General features: G+C 41.9%; 1 protein-coding gene across 2 annotated transcripts in view; it reads left to right on the top strand.

Annotated features, from left to right (window-relative positions):
- TFEB (transcription factor EB) overlaps positions 1-20,678 on the top strand; it is a 74,412-nt gene that overhangs the window by 34,685 nt on the left and 19,049 nt on the right. For both annotated transcript variants that reach the window (XM_029572330.1, XM_029572329.1), the window contains exons 2-4: positions 14,350-14,569; positions 14,718-14,975; positions 15,286-15,366. In XM_029572330.1, coding sequence (XP_029428190.1) covers positions 14,378-14,569; positions 14,718-14,975; positions 15,286-15,366 — 531 coding nt within the window. In that variant the 5' untranslated portion in view covers positions 14,350-14,377. The remainder of the gene's footprint in view (positions 1-14,349; positions 14,570-14,717; positions 14,976-15,285; positions 15,367-20,678) is intronic.

The following is a 20,678-nucleotide window of genomic DNA, read 5'->3' as shown; positions in this document are numbered from 1 at the left end:
TTCCACAGCAAGCTTCTTTTCAAATTCTTTCTTTGCTTTCCTTATCAATGCTTTGCATCTGTCTTGCCAGTGCTGATGCTGTTTCCTGTTTTCTTAATTCGGATCCCTTTTCCATTTCTTGAAAGATGTTCTTTTAGCTATTATAGCCTCTCTCTCCTCATCTTTCAAACATGCCAGTAGTCGCTTAGCCTTCTTGCCACCTTTTCAAATGCATGGAATACATCTGGTCTGGGCTTCCAAGAAAGTATTTTTAAACAAGGTCCATGCCTGATATAAACTCTTGACTTTTGCAGTTGATTCTTTCAGTTTTTTTCCTAACCATTTTCATCATTTTATCATAGTCTCCATTTTGAAAGATTTCCTTATGATCACTGTTGCCAAGTGGCCCCAATTGTGTTAGCTCTTGTATCAAATCCTGTTTTCCACTAAGGACTAGGACTAAAATAGCTCTCCTCTTGTCTATTTTTGTACCAGGTGTTCCATGAAGCAGTCAATTATTTCTTCTAGAAACTTTACCTTCTTAGCTTGTCCTGATGTGACATTTATCCAGTCAATGCTGGGATAATTGAAATCACCCATTATTACTGTGTTGCTATTTTTGTTAGCTTCCCTAATTTCTGTTAGTATTTCATCATCTGTCTGTTCACTGTGGCCGGGTGGATGGTAATATACCCCCAACTGCTATTCTATCCACCACCTCACATGGAATTTCCTCCACAAAGATTCAACATTGCATTCTGTTTCCTGCAGAACTTTTATCCTGTTTGACTCCATGCTCTCTTTAACATTTATTTTATTTATTTATTTAGGCATTTTATATACCATCATTCCAAAAGAAGATCACAATGGTTTACAAAAGCAACATTCATATTCTAGGTCAACACAACATGAAAAGCATGTTAACTAGGGGGCTAGGTCAGCAGTTTGCGATACATAAGTTCCATTTCAGTAACCTTCACGTACTAGTCAGTAAGTTGTTTTAATACATTTTGCACCTCTCTTTATGAGTCGCTCTTTTTTCTAACATTATCTATGTTTTTGATAGTGGAGTTATCTGCATACAGATATTTTAAGTTACCATAGATCATATGCATTTTTGAAGAGCCAGGTTTTCAGTTCACATTTTAAACTCTTTCTTTCTGTTATCAGACGTAACATCTCTGGTAGAGAATTACACAACTTGGGGCCAGCTATGGAAAACATTCGGTCTCTTATTTGTGTTAGATGTGTACTCCGCACAGTTAATAGTCCTTTGTTTTGCGATCTTAGTGTTCGCTGCGGTGTGTGTGGTTGGAATGTCACTCCTGTTAGGCAGGGGTTTCTGTCATTGATGATATTAAAAATTATTATTACTTTATACTGAATTCTGGATTGTACTGGCAGCCAGTGCAGTGCCACCAGCGAGGGGGTGATGTGGTCATATTTTCTTGGCCCTAATAAAAGTCTTGCTGAGGCATTTTGTAATAACTGTAGTGGTTTAATAGTCCTGAAGGTAGGCCTAGTAATATGGAGTTGCAGTAATCTATGTCTGAAAATATTAGCGTTTGTAAAATAGTGCATCAGTCCTGTATTGTTAGTAATGGTTTTAACCGATGTAATATTCTCAGCTTGGAGTATCCTGTTTTAATTAATTTGGTTATGTGCTTTTTCATTGTAAAGTTCTCATCAATCTGTATTCCTAGGTCCCGAACTTGATCAGAGGGTGCAATGTTAAAATCACCCAGGTCTAGAGGTGGCGGTTTGACTATGGAGGAGTTTCTCCTTAACCACACGATTTTAGTTTTTTTATGTTTAGTGTTCGTTTCAGCTGAGTACTTCTTGTTGTATTGCCTGCATGTATGCTGAGAGTGTCGATGCAGTTTTTTGAAATGATTTGGCGAATGGGATGTAGAATTGTATGTCATCTGCGAATACGAAGAAGTTGATTCCTAGTTCCGCTAGCAATGTACACAGAGGCAGCATATACATGTTGAACAGTGTAGCCGAGAGTGCTAAACCCTGGGGGACACCTGTATCGATTGGGAAGGTGTCAGATATGTGGTTGACTTGGAATGTCCTCTCTGCTAGGAAGGAAGAGAACCATTTGAGAAAACGTCCGTCTATTCCAATGCTTCTCAACTGATGGCACAGCAGAGAATAGGCCACAGTGGCGAAGGCTGCTGTTAAATCAATTAGTACCAAGATATAAGATTCATCATTGTCAAACCCCTGTAGAACAGGCTCCATTAAAGAAATGAGTAAAGTTTCTGTTGATCGATATTTTCTGAATCTGAATTGGTTTGGATATAGAAAATTGTTATCTTCTAGGTAGTTTTCTAATTGAGATAACACTGCTTTTTCTAGGACTTTTGTGATAAAAGGCACGTTGGATATTGGTCAATAATTGTCCCATTCGTCAACTCTTCCAGTTTTATGTTTTAGGATTGCTTAGTTCACTGCTTGTTTTGCCCCAGCAGGGACCAGTCCTTCTGAGAGTGAGTGGTTGTTTATGGTTGAATCGTTGGGGTGATCACACTGTGTACTATTTTCAGGGAACCTGCGTGGGTTGGATCTAGTGGGTGGTTAGCAGGCTTCATTTTGATAAGGATTTGGTTAATTTTGAATGAGTTCCATTTGGTGTGCTCATGTTTTTCTTCAAGTTCTTTTGTTGGTGAGCAGGTGGAGAATTTAATTTTATCATTCTTTGAAAGGTGGTAGCCTATTTTGCATAGGCTCGGCGGCGCACGCAAGCCCCGGGACGCGCGTAAGTCCCGGGGCTTGTATGAAGGGGCGTGTCGAGGGGTGTGCCCGGAGTGACGCGACATTTAGGGGGCGGCGCCACGGGCATGGTTTCGGCCCGGGGGCATTCCAGGGGCATGGCCGCAGCCTCCGGACCAGCCCCCGGGACCGGAACATGGAGCGGGGCAGCTGGCCAGCGTGTGCAAAGTTAGGGGGGGGGTTTAGATAGGGCCGGGGGGGTGGGTTAGGTAAGGGAAGGGAAGGTGCGGGGGGGTGGAAGGAAAGTTCCCTCCGAGGCCGCTAATGCTCTCCCTCCAGATCTCCGTCAAGAACCTTGCCTGCTGACATTCAAATAAAGCTCAAAACCTGGCTATTCAGTCAAGCATTCCCCTAATGGTACGAACTTTGGCTCATTCTGGACAGGACAATCTTGGCTACTCCGACAAGCTTTGCCCTAATAGACGAACTCTCGTCTCTCCCTCTCGAGTCACTTCCTCATCCCAATAACTTCAGTCCCTTAGTCACCTTCTGTCATCCTTATGTTAAATTGACCTAATCGTTGTTATGCTAATCGTTTTATGCTAATCCACCTTAAGAATCTCCTCTCCACGACTTCCCACCTTTGATCCGCACTAGATCCGTGCCTCTATCCCACCACGGAAATAACTCTGAGATCCCCTCAGGAGGTGACGACTTTTCGATTTCGGTTCCGTTTCAATGCTTGGTTATTATCTTACTTATATATTAGCAGGTGTTAATTTTTAACTTCCCGGAGCCCAGTTCTATGCATCCCCTTATTCTATGTAAAGCCTTTATCCTATAATTGTTTCACTGTAAACCGATGTGATATGTATTTGTTACATGAATGTCGGTATAAAAAAGTTCAAAATAAATAAAAAAAATGACTTCTTAGTTGGAGAAAGAGCCTGCAGACTCAGAAAAGGGGACGGCAATTCTTACTATTTAGATGTAAATGTATTATCAGGTAGCAGAAGGCCTCCTATGCTTTGTGACTAGTTGTGCGCTTTTTGTCTGTACCTTGTCCCTCTCCTAATGTCTGTGTGATGCTCCTTCTTGATTTCCGGCCTCTCAGGCTCCTCCTTTCTTCCTTTATGTTGTGAAACGTTTCTTGGAGATGGGACGGGATATATATGGTGATTTCTTCTTTTCCGTTTTCTCTCTTTACTTTAATATGCCTTTGCTTACATTGCTTTACAATTCAAGTGTTTGCTTGAAATGTATTTGAAAATTGCACAAATAGAAAATAAAAACAAAAACCAAAGATATAGTGAAAACCTGTCTGAACAGTTATTCCAATAAGTACAAAATAAGTTAGCCATCAAATACTAATAAAAAACCACAAGTCCTTGTAATCGTCCTACGGCCAGAGCTGCAGAGCGGAGCAACTCTCGCAGATCTGCAAGGGAAAGAAGCACAAGTAATGCCCAAATTAAAAGTCCGTCTTCCTTCAAGCGCCACTGGGAGCCGCTGAAGGGCTTTCAAACCGGTGAAATCTGGCGGCAGATTTCTGAATGAGCTGTTTTTGGCTGCACTTATCAGGAAGGGTAAACAATAGTGTAGTGCGATTATTTAATTTATAAGGACAAAAGCAGGGTCATGCAGGTTCAGAATAAGGTCCATCGAGCCTGACAGCGGCCAGTCCGGGTCACAGGTAGCCAGCAAATCCCCAGTTCTTGTACCTGCCTCCCAGGGATGAGCTAAGAACTGCTTATGGACATTTCTTCAGGAAGTTCTCCAGCTCCCCTTTCAAACCCCACTGTGTGTTACTGCTTTCAAATGTACACAGCAAGATAAGGGTGAATTAAGTTTCCAGAAGTCATTCTTGACCACAGCTACAATTTGATTATCCAGATTCAAATCCGAAAGCAAGATTTCCCCTAAATCTCTGACTTTGAAGCTAAGTGCAAGAGGTAAGCCATCTAAATTTAATTATTTACAGAAGAAATGGTTTTTCTGGAGCTGAATTTGTTTATTCCCAGAACACAGTGTCCTCTAAGCTCTGACTGAAGGTTGTAATTCAGGCTTCCTCGTCAAGACGGAACAGCATAAAAAACTGAAGAGAGGCGTAGAGATAGCATTTTATATTCTCTTTCTTAATATCCTGTCTGAGTGGCTTAGAAAGTGGATTGAGCCATGCCACTCCTGGGCATTCAGCTGGCAAAGGAAGAGAGGAACCAGAGGCCAAGCACAGAGGTAACAGGTCCTGCAACAAAATCCGATGTGGCATGGGGATGGTATATGTGAATGGATCAGCAAGGAGATCATTTAAAATAGGAATAGTCCACACTATCACCCACTCTTAAGCGGATTTATTTATGATGGGGCCCAACATTCAGAGTTATTCAGATATGACTTATCCGGATAACTTAGCATGGATAATTTATATCCAGATAACAAACCTGCTATTGCTTAACTTAACTGGATAAGGCTGAATATCGGCACTTATCTGGTTATAATAAGCGGATATGTTGCCCCGCTGGATATTCAGCGGCTGCCACATATCTGGATAAGTAGCATTTGAATATCTATCCCGATATGTCTAGGCCGCCTATGCCTAGACTGTAGGAGGCATATATAAAAGCACATACAATAAAATAAATACGTACCCCACAGCAAGCAAACTAATAGACAAATATCAACCCCAGTCATGACCAGAAAGATAAGAGTGCCTGCCTGATCAGAGAGAGCGCACAGTATCAGAGCAGCTACAGAAATGCTCACTGCCTTCCTCCTGCCAGCCGAGCCTGCCACACAGTTGAAACGTCCCACTGAGAAGATCGTAGTGCACTTGTAGGATTGTGTAACAGAGGAGAGCATTAATCCATGGAAAGTAACTTGTGCACAGGCATTGCAATTTTGTGGTTCGTCCTCCAGTAGAGGTGAAAGAGCACTGGGGTGAGGTGTTCCTTCACACTACGGCCCGAGATTAACTGGGTGACAGAATTCTGCAAAAGTTGCAATCATAAATCAAGTAACAGAACATCACAAAATCAAGTAAAAGCAAACAAAACAACAAGAGCAGCCCACCAAATGCAACAAAAAGCCAGGAACATATAAGCAGTTGCTAAAGTAAAAACATTGTTAGACCCTTAAAACACCAATGCACAAGGCTCTGCATTAAGGTTTTCTAAGTGATGCTGTAGGCCGTCTGTGAAACTCACCAGTACCATTTCTGTGCTACAGCCTTAAACTAGTGAGCGTCACTATTTTTTAAGTGGGGACCACTTTGGCTCAAATCTATGTGAGAGCAGGACCGGAGCTGATCAAGTTGGTTGGTGTCCTGGGCATGAGGCAGGGGTCCTGGGTCCCCTTCCCCAGCTCCTCTCCCCGACACACTGTCTTCCCCCGGCCCATCCCAGCCAGTCTCAGCCCCTCCGTTCTGTCCCCGCTCCTCTGACCTCCCGACGAGTGCCTGAGCTCAGCCTTCTGAGAGTAGCAGGGGAGTTTGGGTACTGCTGGGCTCAGACTCGCTGAGAGCCACACGGAGAACAGCACCTGCAGCAATCCTGTGGAGAAGTCAGACGGGGGAGAACCTTTTCTTAGCAGATGAGTCGGGGTCCGCACTTAGGGTCGATGGGAGCTGCCACTTCTCTAAACAAAACCCCAGTTAATAATATTGGTCCAAGAAATTGGCCTGTTTCACCCGTTCCAGCAACAGAGCAGCTAGCACTTTCTCAATCATCTTTCCTAGAAACACTAAATATGAAACTGGCCTATGACGAGCGACCGCATTCTCCAGAGCAGCCAGGAAAAGTCCCTTCTTAATGAGACATCGATTGCATTCACACCCATCTGATTCCCAAGGTGTTTAGAGATTGAGCCATAAGCTTGCCAAGGGCTTCCTTACTTCCCTCCTAATCTAATAACCCTAGACGTGTTATCAGGATCAATCAGTGAAGATCTCTGCAGCACAGATTCACCATCCCCTCTTTAAATCAGTATCTGAAAGCCCAGCAATATTATTCAGCATTTGCAAAATCTTATTTGAAAAACAAGCTGCAAATTTATCCCAGTCAAGATCTCAGGCTAAGTTCTCGCCAGGATCAAGGGAATGATTCAGCAGATCTCTAGCTATCCGAAAAAGTGTCCTGAATTACTCTGTTCTAAGCATGTGATGGAATGGTCTCTGTTTATTAGACAGTATTGTGTGCTCTATCTAGAACGTGTAATTCCTACAGTACTGAATGCTTTGTGTGTGTGTCTTATTATGATTATTATTTGACAAGATTGTATGCTATTTCTAGAATGTGTTTAGCCTACAGTACTGAATGCTGTATGTAAGTGTCTTATTATTATTATTTGATAGTATTGAATGCTATATCTAGAACGTGTAATTCCTATAGTACTGAATGCTATGTGTGTGTCTTATTAGACAGTGTTGTATGCTATATCTAGAACGTGTAATTCCTGTAGTACTGAATGCTATGTGTGTGTCTTATTAGACAGTGTTGTATGCTATATCTAGAACGTGTAATTCCTATAGTACTGAATGCTATGTGTGTGTCTTATTAAACAGTGTTGTATGCTATATCTAGAACGTGTAATTCCTGTAGTACTGAATGCTATGTGTGTGTCTTATTAGACAGTGTTGTATGCTATATCTAGAACGTGTAATTCCTATAGTACTGAATGCTATGTGTGTGTCTTATTAGACAGTGTTGTATGCTATATCTAGAACGTGTAATTCCTATAGTACTGAATGCTATGTGTGTGTCTTATTAAACAGTGTTGTATGCTATATCTAGAACGTGTAATTCCTGTAGTACTGAATGCTATGTGTGTGTCTTATTAAACAGTGTTGTATGCTATATCTAGAACGTGTAATTCCTGTAGTACTGAATGCTATGTGTGTGTCTTATTAGACAGTGTTGTATGCTATATCTAGAACGTGTAATTCCTATAGTACTGAATGCTATGTGTGTGTCTTATTAAACAGTGTTGTATGCTATATCTAGAACGTGTAATTCCTGTAGTACTGAATGCTATGTGTGTGTCTTATTAGACAGTGTTGTATGCTATATCTAGAATGTGTAATTTCTTTATCTCCTACAGTGATCTTTTTCTTAGACGCTATGTCTGGATTGGGATGGGAACAATTGATCCGAGTCCCTACCCATATCCGTGGGCATATCCTAGACCTCGCTTTCTTCAATCCTTCGTTTGCTTCCCCAAATCCAGAGAAAACTATTATTAAACCAGTACCTTGGTTGGATCACTACCTTGTTCAGTTTACCTTAAATGTAGAAACTATTAGTTCAAATACCAAAAGTAATTTTACAGTAATGAAAAGAAAAATGATACCCGCCGATTCCTTTATTGATTCTTTTGCGCCTAATCTGCCTTTAGTCCCAGCTACTACTATCAATGACACTGTTACTATCTGGAACTCAGCAATCACTGCTACACTGGACGTAATAGCTCCATTAAAAAGGTCATCTTTAAAAAAGAAAAGCCAAACGCTCCCTGGTTCTCCAAGTCTCTTCACACCTTTAAGATTTTACTAAGAAGGAAAGAACAGATTTGGCGACGTAAAAAAACTTTAGATGCAAAAAATACGTCTACTTCAATATAATAAAGAACTGAACATAGCAAAAAAACATATTTTGCTAAGAAAATCTCAGTGGCAAATGGAATTCCAAGTGTGCTTTTCAATATTGTAAGATGCCTAACTTCTATGAATACCAATAATTCTACCACCTATGACACCTTTACCTGTAATAAAATAGCCAAGCATTTCAAATCCAAAGTGGATAACATATCGAATGAGTTTAAACATTTACACTATCCCACTTTCAGTAATGCACCAATCAGTCGGAATGGGTCAGAATTTACGCCTGTTTCTGAATCCACAATACTAACCATAATCCAGAAGCAGAAACGCTCCAGCTCACCACTGAATCCGTACTCAGGGACTCTTTTCAAATCCCTAGGGCCCTCCGTTAGTAAGTTTCTTTGCGCGATGATAAATCAATCTCTCGAATCAGGCCAGTTTCCCGACAGTCTGAAGCAAATTTCCATTCTACTGATAAAAAACAAATCCAATGATCCCTTAGATTACAACAGTCTTAGACCTATTGCATCATTACCATCTTTAGCGAAACTACTAGAATCAGTAGTATTACACCAATTATCGGATTTTCTTTCTGATCCTGATATTTTGCACTCAGGACAGCATGGCTAATGTAAGGGCCATTCTACAGAGACCATTCTTCTTTCCTCTTTTGATACTTTACTACGAGGCTTTGATTCCAACACAGACTTTATCATTGTTTTCTTAGATACCTCTGTGGCTTTTGACACTTTAGATCACCAGATTTTTATTTCAGGTCTACAATCTATTGGTATCTCTGCAACTGTTTTAAACTGGTAAGGACTTGGTGAGAGAGGTAACGGTGGTGGGGCCGCTTGGCAATAGTGATCATAATATGATCAAATTTGATTTAATGACTGGAAAAGGAACAGTGTGCAAATCCAAGGCTCTCGTGCTAAACTTTCAAAAGGGAAACTTTGATAAAATGAGAAAAATTGTTAGAAAAAAACTGAAAGGAGCAGCTACAAAAGTAAAAAATGTCCAAGAGGCGTGGTCATTGTTAAAAAATACCATTCTAGAAGCACAGTCCAGATGTATTCCACACATTAAGAAAGGTGGAAAGAAGGCAAAACAATTACCGGCATGGTTAAAAGGGGAGGTGAAAGAAGCTATTTTAGCCAAAAGATCTTCATTCAAAAGTTGGAAGAAGGATCCAACAGAAGAAAATAGGGTAAAGCATAAACATTGGCAAGTTAAATGTAAGACATTGATAAGACAGGCTAAGAGAGAATTTGAAAAGAAGTTGGCTGTAGAGGCAAAAACTCACAGTAAAAACATTTTTAAATATATCCGAAGCAGAAAGCCTGTGAGGGAGTCAGTTGGACCGTTAGATGATCGAGGGGTTAAAGGGGCACTTAGAGAAGATAAGGCCATCGCGGAAAGATTAAAAGATTTCTTTGCTTCGGTGTTTACTGAAGAGGATGTTGGGGAGGTACCCATAATGGAGAAGGTTTTCAAGGGTAATGATTCAGATGGACTGAATCAAATCACGGTGAACCTAGAAGATGTGGTAGGCCTGATTGACAAACTGAAGAGTAGTAAATCACCTGGACCGGATGGCATACACCCCAGAGTTCTGAAGGAACTAAAAAATGAAATTTCAGACCTATTAGTAAAAATTTGTAACTTATCATTAAAATCATCCATTGTACCTGAAGACTGGAGGATAGCAAATGTAACCCCAATATTTTAAAAGGGCTCTAGGGGTGATCCGGGAAACTACAGACCGGTTAGCCTGACTTCAGTGCCAGGAAAAATAGTGGAAAGTGTTCTAAACATCAAAATCACAGAACATATAGAAAGACATGGTTTAATGGAACAAAGTCAGCATGGCTTTACCCAGGGCAAGTCTTGCCTCACAAATCTGCTTCACTTTTTTGAAGGAGTTAATAAACATGTGGATAAAGGTGAACCGGTAGATATAGTATACTTGGATTTTCAGAAGGCGTTTGACAAAGTTCCTCATGAGAGGCTTCTAGGAAAAGTAAAAAGTCATGGGATAGGTGGCAATGTCCTTTCATGGATTGCAAACTGGCTAAAAGACAGGAAACAGAGAGTAGGATTAAATGGACAATTTTCTCAGTGGAAGGGAGTGGGCAGTGGAGTGCCTCAGGGATCTGTATTGGGACCCTTACTGTTCAATATATTTATAAATGATCTGGAAAGAAATACGACGAGTGAGATAATCAAATTTGCAGATGACACAAAATTGTTCAGAGTAGTTAAATCACAAGCAGATTGTGATAAATTGCAGGAAGACCTTGTGAGACTGGAAAATTGGGCATCCAAATGGCTGATGAAATTTAATGTGGATAAGTGCAAGGTGATGCATATAGGGAAAAATAACCCATGCTATAATTACACAATGTTGGGTTCCATATTAGGTGCTACAACCCAAGAAAGAGATCTAGGTGTCATAGTGGATAACACATTGAAATCGTCGGTACAGTGTGCTGCGGCAGTCAAAAAAGCAAACAGAATGTTGGGAATTATTAGAAAGGGAAAGGTGAATGAAACGGAAAATGTCATAATGCCTCTGTATCGCTCCATGGTGAGACCGCACCTTGAATACTGTGTACAATTCTGGTCGCCGCATCTCAAAAAAGATATAATTGCGATGGAGAAGGTACAGAGAAGGGCTACCAAAATGATAAGGGGAATGGAACAACTCCCCTATGAGGAAAGACTAAAAAGGTTAGGACTTTTCAGCTTGGAGAAGAGACGACTGAGGGGGGATATGATAGAGGTGTTTAAAATCATGAGAGGTCTAGAACGGGTAGATGTGAATCGGTTATTTACTCTTTCGGATAGTAGAAAGACTAGGGGGCACTCCATGAAGTTAGCATGGGGCACATTTAAAACTAATCGGAGAAAGTTCTTTTTTACTCAACGCACAATTAAACTCTGGAATTTGTTGCCGGAGAATGTGGTTAGTGCAGTTAGTATAGTGTGTTTAAAAAAGGATTGGATAAGTTCTTGGAGGAGAAGTCCATTACCTGCTATTAAGTTCATTAAGAGAATAGCCACTGCCATTAGCAATGGTAACATGGAATAGACTTAGTTTTTGGGTACTTGCCAGGTTCTTATGGCCTGGATTGGCCACTGTTGGAAACAGGATGCTGGGCTTGATGGACCCTTGGTCTGACCCAGTATGGCATTTTCTTATGTTCTTATGGTTTTCATCTTTCCTGTCAGGCCATACACAACAAATTAACATTGGTAATCTTTCATCAGATCAATACATGATCTCATCCGGTGTTCCACAAGGTTCATCTTTATGTCCTGTTCTTTTCAGCATCTACCTCCTCCCTCTCTGCCACATTCTTTCCTCTCTAAATATTCAATTTAAAATTTATGCTGACGATATTCAGTTTCTGGTTCCTTACCTCTCCTCATGGTCTTCTACTCTTTCTATGGTAATCTTATGCTTGAACGCCATCAATACCTGGCTATCCCACAACTGTTTAAAATTAAATCCTTCCAAAACAGAAGTAGTTCATTTTTCATCAATTTCTAGTTCCACCATCGGTCCCCCATCTCATCTTTCTTTAAATGGAGTATCTATTCCTATTGTAAAACATGCACCCAATTTGGGAATATTGTTAAACTCTGCCCTGTCAATGATACAACATATTTCCGCTGTTACAAAAAAATCTTTTTACAAACTCCATCTGTTAAAATGTCTTCGCCCCCTGCTGCTTCACCAAGATTTTCGAACTGTCCTTCAATCACTCGTGTTTTCTGGTCTTGACTACTGCAACGCTCTCTACCTGGGCCACCCTGACTCTACTAATCACCCACTACAATTGGTTCAGAACGCCGCCGCACGTATACTTTCAGGCACGTCCCTTAGAAATCATATAACTCCAATCCTCTACTCTTACCACTGGCTTCCAATAAAATGTAGAATACAATATAAAATTCTGACCATAATTCATTCCCTCAACTTGGTTATGTTCCATCTTACGTATTTACAAACCATCGCGACATTTATGATCCTTCGAGATATCCCTTCAGTTCGTCTAGCTAGATCTGACATCACACGAAAAAGAGCTTTTCCCGTGGCCAGGCCAATACTCTGGAACTCCGTCATATATGTGACACACGACAATTTTAAAAAATCCTTAAAAACTCATTTATTTCAATTTGCATTTAAAATCCCAGTAACGGAACTCACATAATCTATCATACACCTTACTTTCCATTCAGTCCTCCTGTTCCCTTCCTCTCTTGCCCTTCATTCTTTGCCTATCCATTTAAGTACATTCTTGCGGTACTTAGGCACTTGATGTAATGTCTAGTATTTACTTAGTTATGGATGATTTTTATTATTATGATTGTTTTATTTTTAGTGGATTAGGTTTTAATATTATGGTTTTATTATGTATGTTTTATATTGTATACCGTTTTGATTAAATTGTATTTGTAAAAGTGGTATATAAACACTTTTAAATAAATAAATAATTTGTAATTCCTACAATAGTGAATGCTATGTGTGTGTATCTTATTATTATTATTAGACAGTATTGTATGCTGTATCTAGAACATGTAATTCCTACAGTAGTGAATGCTGTGTGTGTGTATCTTATTATTATTAGACAGTATTGTATGCTGTATCAAGAACATGTAATTCCTACAGTAGTGAATGCTATGTGTGTGTGTGTATCTTATTATTATTTGACAGTATTGTATGCTGTATCTAGAACATGTAATTCCTACAGTGAATGCTATGTGTGTGTATCTTATTATTATTATTAGACAGTATTGTATGCTATATCTAGAACATGTAATTCCTACAGTAGTGAATGCTATGTGTGTGTATCTTATTATTATTAGACGGTATTGTATGCTGTATCTAGAACGTGTAATTCCTCCAGTAGTGAATGTCTATGTGTGTGTATCTTATTATTATTATTAGACAGTATTGTATGCTGTATCTAGAACGTGTAATTCCTACAGTAGTGAATGCTATGTATGTGTATCTTATTATTATTAGACAGTATTATATGCTGTATCTAGAACATGTAATTTCTACAGTACTGAATGCCTATGTGTGTATATGTGTATCTTATTATTAGACAGTATTGTATGCTGTATCTAGAACGTGTAATTCCTACAATAGTGAATGCTATGTGTGTATATCTTATTATTATTATTAGACGGTATTGTATGCTGTATCTAGAACGTGTAATTCCCCCAGTAGTGAATGCCTGTGTGTGTATCTTATTATTATTATTAGACAGTATTGTATGCTGTATCTAGAATGTGTAATTCCCCCAGTAGTGAATGCTATGTGTGTGTGTATCTTATTATTATTATTAGACAGTATTGTATGCTGTATCTAGAACATGTAATTTCTACAGTAGTGAATGCTATGTGTGTATCTTATTATTATTATTAGACGGTATTGTATGCTGTATCTAGAACGTGTAATTCCCCCAGTAGTGAATGCCTGTGTGTGTGTATCTTATTATTATTATTAGACAGTATTGTATGCTGTATCTAGAACATGTAATTCCCCCAGTAGTGAATGTCTATGTGTGTATCTTATTATTATTATTAGACGGTATTGTATGCTGTATCTAGAACGTGTAATTCCCCCAGTAGTGAATGCCTGTGTGTGTGTATCTAATTATTATTATTAGACAGTATTGTATGCTGTATCTAGAATGTGTAATTCCTACAGTAGTGAATGCTATGTGTGTGTATCTTATTATTATTAGACGGTATTGTATGCTGTATCTAGAACGTGTAATTCCCCCAGTAGTGAATGCTATGTGTGTGTATCTTATTATTATTATTAGACAGTATTGTATGCTGTATCTAGAACGTGTAATTCCTACAGTAGTGAATGCTATGTGTGTGTATCTTATTATTATTAGACGGTATTGTATGCTGTATCTAGAACGTGTAATTCCCCCAGTAGTGAATGCCTGTGTGTGTGTATCGTAGATCCATAGCATATCCTTAGTTAGTCTGGTAAATGTCCTTCTTTAATTCTTCTCTCTGTCTTCTCGTAGTGAGTTTGGTCAGAGGCACAGGAGCAACATGGCATCTCGCATTGGTATGCGCATGCAGTTAATGCGGGAGCAGGTGCAGCAGGAGGAGCAGCGAGAGCGTCTGCAGATGCAGCACCTGCATTACACGCAGCAGCAACATGTGCCCATAGCATCCTCCCCTGCCATCAGTACTCCAGTGAACTTCCAGAGCCCTCCTCAAGTGCCCCTGGAGCTCTTAAAGGTGAATCTTCCTGAGCCATCGCTGCACCTTCTGTTTCTTACCTGCATGCAGTGTAGTCAAAGGGATCCTCACTGCCTTTTACAGTTTAGGGCAGGCCAGTCCCCTTCTGTCTGTAATTGGTTAATTCGTTCTCTTGTTTATGAATCAGGTTCAGACGCACCTGGAGAATCCCACGTCGTATCACCTGCAACAGTCTCTGGACAGGAAAGTCCGGGACTATTTCTCAGATACATATGGCAATAAGTTTGCAGCACAAGTTAGTTCCTTGAGGCCTTCCACGAAGCCACCAGCTGCTGCCTCTTCACCAAGCATGAGGGGCAGCCGTGTTCTCTCCTCTTCAACCGGCAATAGTGCCCCCAACAGTCCAATGGCAATGCTGAATATCTGCTCCAACCCAGAAAGAGAGGTATGAACACAGGACACAGAGATGGGAAGAAGGGAAGCTGGAAGGGGCTATAGTAGAGAGACCTGGGGTAAGAATTTACTACTTATTCTCATTTTAACTCCTGCAGTACCAGCCTTTCCCAGCAGGAGGTGCTGTAGGGATGGTGTAGGGAGCTCCTAGGTCCTGCAGTACCAGCCTTTCCCAGCAGGAGGTGCTATAGGGGTGGTGTAGGGAGCTCCCAGGTCCTGCAGTACCAGCCTTTCCCAGCAGGAGGTGCTGTAGGGATGATGCAGATAGTTCTATGCTTCAAGACTTTGCTTTTCTCTGGCAGATGGATGATGTCATCGATAACATCATGAGTTTAGACAGTGTTTTGGGATACATGGATCCTGCAGTCTCCATGCCCAATACCGTAAGTGATTGCAGTCTCTACCTTCCTGCCTTTCTTTGTCTTCATGTGTGTTTACGTGGATATGTGTTTATTTGTGTTCAAACATTATGTCTGCGTATGACTGCACTTGTACTTCTCTCTGTATTTTGTCTATGTATATAGGCTACAAACTCAAAAAACAAATCACAGAGAAAGATTTACAAACGAACAGAGTGTTGATACTGCTGCTTACAGATATGCAGGACATGCTTGCAGCAGTGCAGGTCTGCGGGGACGTTTAACCCATGCACAGCGCACGAGTTTTCAAGGGGAATCTATGAGCATGCCTTCAGGTTTGCAGCTGCTTTTTCCCCTGGGAAATAACGCTTTAGATATGGAAATGTTAAGTGCGCATTACATATGTCTTACTCCTGCCCCAGCTAAAGAAATGCACTTTTACCTGCGAACTGAGCAGGCAGTTTCCAGATATTCAGTTTACCCGGGAAAATATAATAAAACATTTATCCAAGTCATTGGCTTCTGGAAATTCTCTTTCCCTGCACACTCAGCAGCTCTGTCTGATAGGCACTGATGTGTCTCTGACCCTTCAACAGTCAGCAAATTTCTAGGCTGGATGTTTTGTCTCTGTGGCTGACGGGGGATCCCGTGTTGGGATGTTTTGTCTCTGTGGCTGACGGGGGATCCCGTGTTGGGATGTTTTGTCTCTGTGGCTGACGGGGGATCCCGTGTTGAGATGTTTTGTTTCTGTGGCTGACGGGGGATCCCGTGTTGGGATGTTTTGTCTCTCTGGCTGTCGGGGATCCCGTGTTGGGATGTTTTGTCTCCGTGGCTGACGGGGGATTCCGTGTTGGGATGTTTTGTCTCTGTGGCTGACGGGGGATCCCGTGTTGGGATGTTTTGTCTCTCTGGCTGTCGGGGATCCCGTGTTGGGATATTTTGTCTCTGTGGCTGACGGGGGATCCCGTGTTGGGATGTTTTGTCTCTGTGGCTGACGGGGGATCCCGTGTTGGGATGTTTTGTCTCTCTGGCTGTCGGGGATCCCGTGTTGGGATATTTTGCCTCTGTGGCTGACAGGGGATCCCATGTTGGGATGTTTTGTCTCTGTGGCTGACGGGGCATCCCGAGAGGATGTTTTGTCTCTGTGGCTGACGGGGGATCCCATGTTGTGATGTTTTGTCTCTGTGGCTGGCGGGGGATCCCGTGTTGGGATGTTTTGTCTCTGTGGCTGACGGGGGATCCCGTGTTGGGATGTTTTGTCTCTGTGGCTGGCGGGGATCCCGTGTTGGGATGTTTTGTCTCTGTGGCTGACGGGGGATCCCATGTTGGGATGTTTTGTCTCTGTGGCTGACGGGGGATCCCGTGTTGGGATGTTTTGTCTCTCTGGCTGTCGGGGATCCCGTGTTGGGATGTTTTGTCTCTGTGGCTGACGGGGGATCCCGTGTTGGGATGTTTTATCTCTGTGGCTGAGAGGGGATCCCGTGTTTATTTATTTATTTATTTGAAGCTTTTATATACCGAGGTTTAGCACATGCCTTCACCCCGGTTTACATTGAAATGAAACAATGATACATAGAACAATTTGAGAAACAAAAGTATATGCCAATAGTATATGGAGTAGGTTGTAACAGGAAATAACTAAAAATAACTTAAGTCAAATAACGAAAATGAAAATAGAAACGAAAAACGAGGAAGGTATATACAAACTCATGCTCTGCTCTGCCGTGCTGCGTCCGTGCTGCGTCTTCCTCCGGACGCAGCACGGACGCAGCACGGCAGAGCAGAGAAGCAGGGCCTGTGCGATCGGCGCCGGAGACCCGCCGGGGTAAGGCCCGATATTTCTCACTTACCCACGGCCGCCTCCGACCCCGACCACGAGGCAGCCCCTGCCGGCCTCCGTCGAACCGAGACGCTGACGACATCCGGCTCACCTTCCTCCGCCTCCGAGGGGCACGCCGAACACCTTCAGCCAATCAGGGGACAGCCCTGATTTGGCCTCCTAATTTAAATTGAGAGACACCCAGGCGTCGCGCGCCTAAGGAGCTCGACAAAGGAGCCTGCTCCTTTGTGCGCTCCTTAGTGCACTCCCTTTGGGCACTCCCTATGTGTGGAACCCGCCCGGGACCCAACGGGAGGCCTTTAACAGAGCAAAGGAACCGATGCTACCTAACCACCATACTAGCATGTTATCTTTCAACCCAATCATCGGAGCCCAGAAATATAATAGTCCTCGATATAACTGCTGTGACCAGAATCATCCCAGCAACCACTCAGACAACCAATCAAGCTTACAGAGGACAGAGCACCTATCCAGCCGAACCAACTAAATTACAAACACCTTCAGCAATTCATCTAAATTAACTCATACAGACAGACACCCTCTCTCACCCATCCTCAGACTCACCCATCATACAGACTCACACCATTGGGCTTCCAAACCCAGACCCAATCAAGCGCATCTCAAAATAAACCTCCACCAAAGCCATCCTCACCATGCTCACATATAACATCCCAATCATCCACAACCTTAGGAGAACCCCCATATCTAACTTCACCAATGTCATACAAAAAAGAATCATCCCTATCACAACATCACCATTGAACCAACTTCTAGGCCTCACGCTACTCTCAGTAACCCTCATCAATGCGCAATCCTTAACTAAGAAGACACACATCCTCAACGATTACCTCTTGGATAGCAACCCAGACATCTGTGCCATCACAGAAACCTGGTTCAAAAACTCTGACATTGCCTTAACCAATCAACTACCAATTCAGACATACGACATCTTCACCTTTCATAGACTCAAAAAAAGAGGAGGCGGATTTCTTCTAGCCACTAAGAAAGAACTCAGACTGACCGCACATTCTATCAAGACAGAATCCAAATTAGAATTGGGTCTAGTCAAATCGAAACACCTACAAATTCTGTTAGTCTACGCTCCCCCGGGAGTTCTAGAAACAGACCCATCACCCCTCGTAGAATCCATCGTGAAACACATTAATTCAGACCTTCCAACAATAATTATGGGGGATTTCAACCTCCACACAAACGCAATACCTCGCTCTACCAACTGTGAAACTCTCCTCACCACTCTTGGCGCGATGGGATTCACTCAGACCATAAACAGCCCCACGCATAAAGCTGGTCACACCCTGGATCAAATATTCATTAATGCTAACTTCATCTGCACATCAGAACCTTCCTGTACCCCAATCCCTTGGTCAGATCATTTCTTAATAGAATCTTCCTTTTCCACTCACAAACAGACACACACCTCTCCTCACACATCTACCATTCAATTCAGGAAAACATGTCCTTCCGACATACTCGGCGATCAGCTATCCAAAGAACTCTCCAACCTAGACCTAGCTAATCCTGACTCAGCCATATCCTCCTGGCAAAAGATTACAGAAACAGTCGCAAACAAATGGTGCCCAATAATCTCCAAGTCACTCAACCCAACAAAAAAGGGAAACCAACCTTGGTTCTGCTCAGAACTGAAACAAATGAAACAGGACTTACGCCAGAAAGAAAATAGATGGCGCAAAACCCCAAACAATACAACCCTCGCATCATACAAGGGTTTCTTAAATCACTACAGGACCGCCATTCTACAGAAAAAAAAGGAATACTATGCAAACAAAATACACCATTTTCAATATGATGCTCAGGCCCTTTTCTCTTACGTATCACAAATCACCAAATCAACCCCACCACCTATTCCTGATGAACAAGCTCTCTCCAAAGCCATAGAACTTGCTTCTTACTTCCAACAGAAGATCTTAAATACCCTCGCCCTCCTTCCTACAAATACAACTCCCATCAAGTCAGGTGAGAATTCCAATTCTCTAAACAGACCCAAATTTGACTGTTTCGAATCAATCTCCACCAAAGAGATTGAATCTCTTCTAAAAAGACAGAAACCTTCTAGCCATCCAGCTGACAATATTCCATCGAGACTCCTGCTTCTCATCCCAAACTTGATCTCAGGACCTCTGACCAACATAATAAACAGCCTCCTATCCCAAGGAAGCAACCCAGACATCCTAAAAACCGCTTCACTCAAGCCCCTCCTCAAGAAACACAATCTAGACCCAAACGTACCAGCAAATTTCAGACCCATCTCTAACCTCCCATTCGTCGCTAAACTAACGGAGAAACTGGTAAACACACAGCTTTCTGACTATCTGGAAGACCACAAGATCTTACACCCTTCGCAATATGGTTTCTGTAAATCACGCAATACTGAAACCCTCCTCATCTCACTAACAGACCATATTATTATAGGGTTAGATAAAGGACACTCCTTCTTACTAGTCTTATTAGACATCTCGGCGGCTTTCGACACCGTCAATCACTCCATCTTGTTGGATCGCCTAGCAGATATTGGCATCTCTGGTTCTGCGTACAACTGGTTCAAGTCCTTCCTCAGCAATAGGACTTACAAAGTCAAAATCAATAATAAAGAGTCACCTCTAACAAAATCTAATCTGGGCGTACCACAAGGATCTTCGTTATCCCCAACCCTCTTTAACATATACCTCCTCCCCCTCAGCCAATTGTTAACAGATCTCAATCTAACTCATTATCTGTACGCAGACGACGTACAGATTCTAATCCCCATAACAGAATCACTCTCAAAAGCGCTCTCCCATTGGAATAACTGCCTTTTATCCATCACCAACCTACTCAACAGCCTAAACTTGGTCCTCAACGCTTCTAAGACAGAGCTTCTCCTCATCTCCTCAAATGATATCAATATCCACCAACCAACCCCACTCAACCCCCACATCACATGTAAGCAGGTTAGAGATCTTGGGGTGATTCTAGACAATCGACTAAACCTAAGGAAAATGGTCAATTCAACAACGAAAGATTGCTTTTACAGATTACAGGTCTTAAAACGACTTAAACCTCTCTTATTCTTCCATGACTTCAGGACAGTCCTCCAAGCGCTACTGTTCGCCAAAATAGACTACTGCAGCGCCCTTCTACTAGGACTCCCCAAATCCACTACCAAACCTCTTCAGATGATTCAAAATGCGGCAGCAAGATTGTTGACCAGTACCAGCCGCTACGAACACATATCACCAATTCTCAGGAACCTACACTGGTTACCAGTAAATTACAGAATTCTATACAAATCAATCACCTTAATCCATAAAACCATCCATCATCAACTTCAACTTGACCTAGAAATACCTTTCAAACTTTACTCCTCTAACAGACCAACTAGAGACATTTACAAAGGCACTCTTAATGTTCCACCCACTAAAGCTACACGCCTCGCTACGACCAAAGACAGAGCCTTTTCAACAGCAGGCCCTTCCAT

This window comes from Rhinatrema bivittatum, chromosome 12, assembly GCF_901001135.1.
Source record: "Rhinatrema bivittatum chromosome 12, aRhiBiv1.1, whole genome shotgun sequence".
Classification (NCBI taxonomy): domain Eukaryota; kingdom Metazoa; phylum Chordata; class Amphibia; order Gymnophiona; family Rhinatrematidae; genus Rhinatrema; species Rhinatrema bivittatum.
This window is presented reverse-complemented; position numbering and strand designations above follow the sequence as displayed.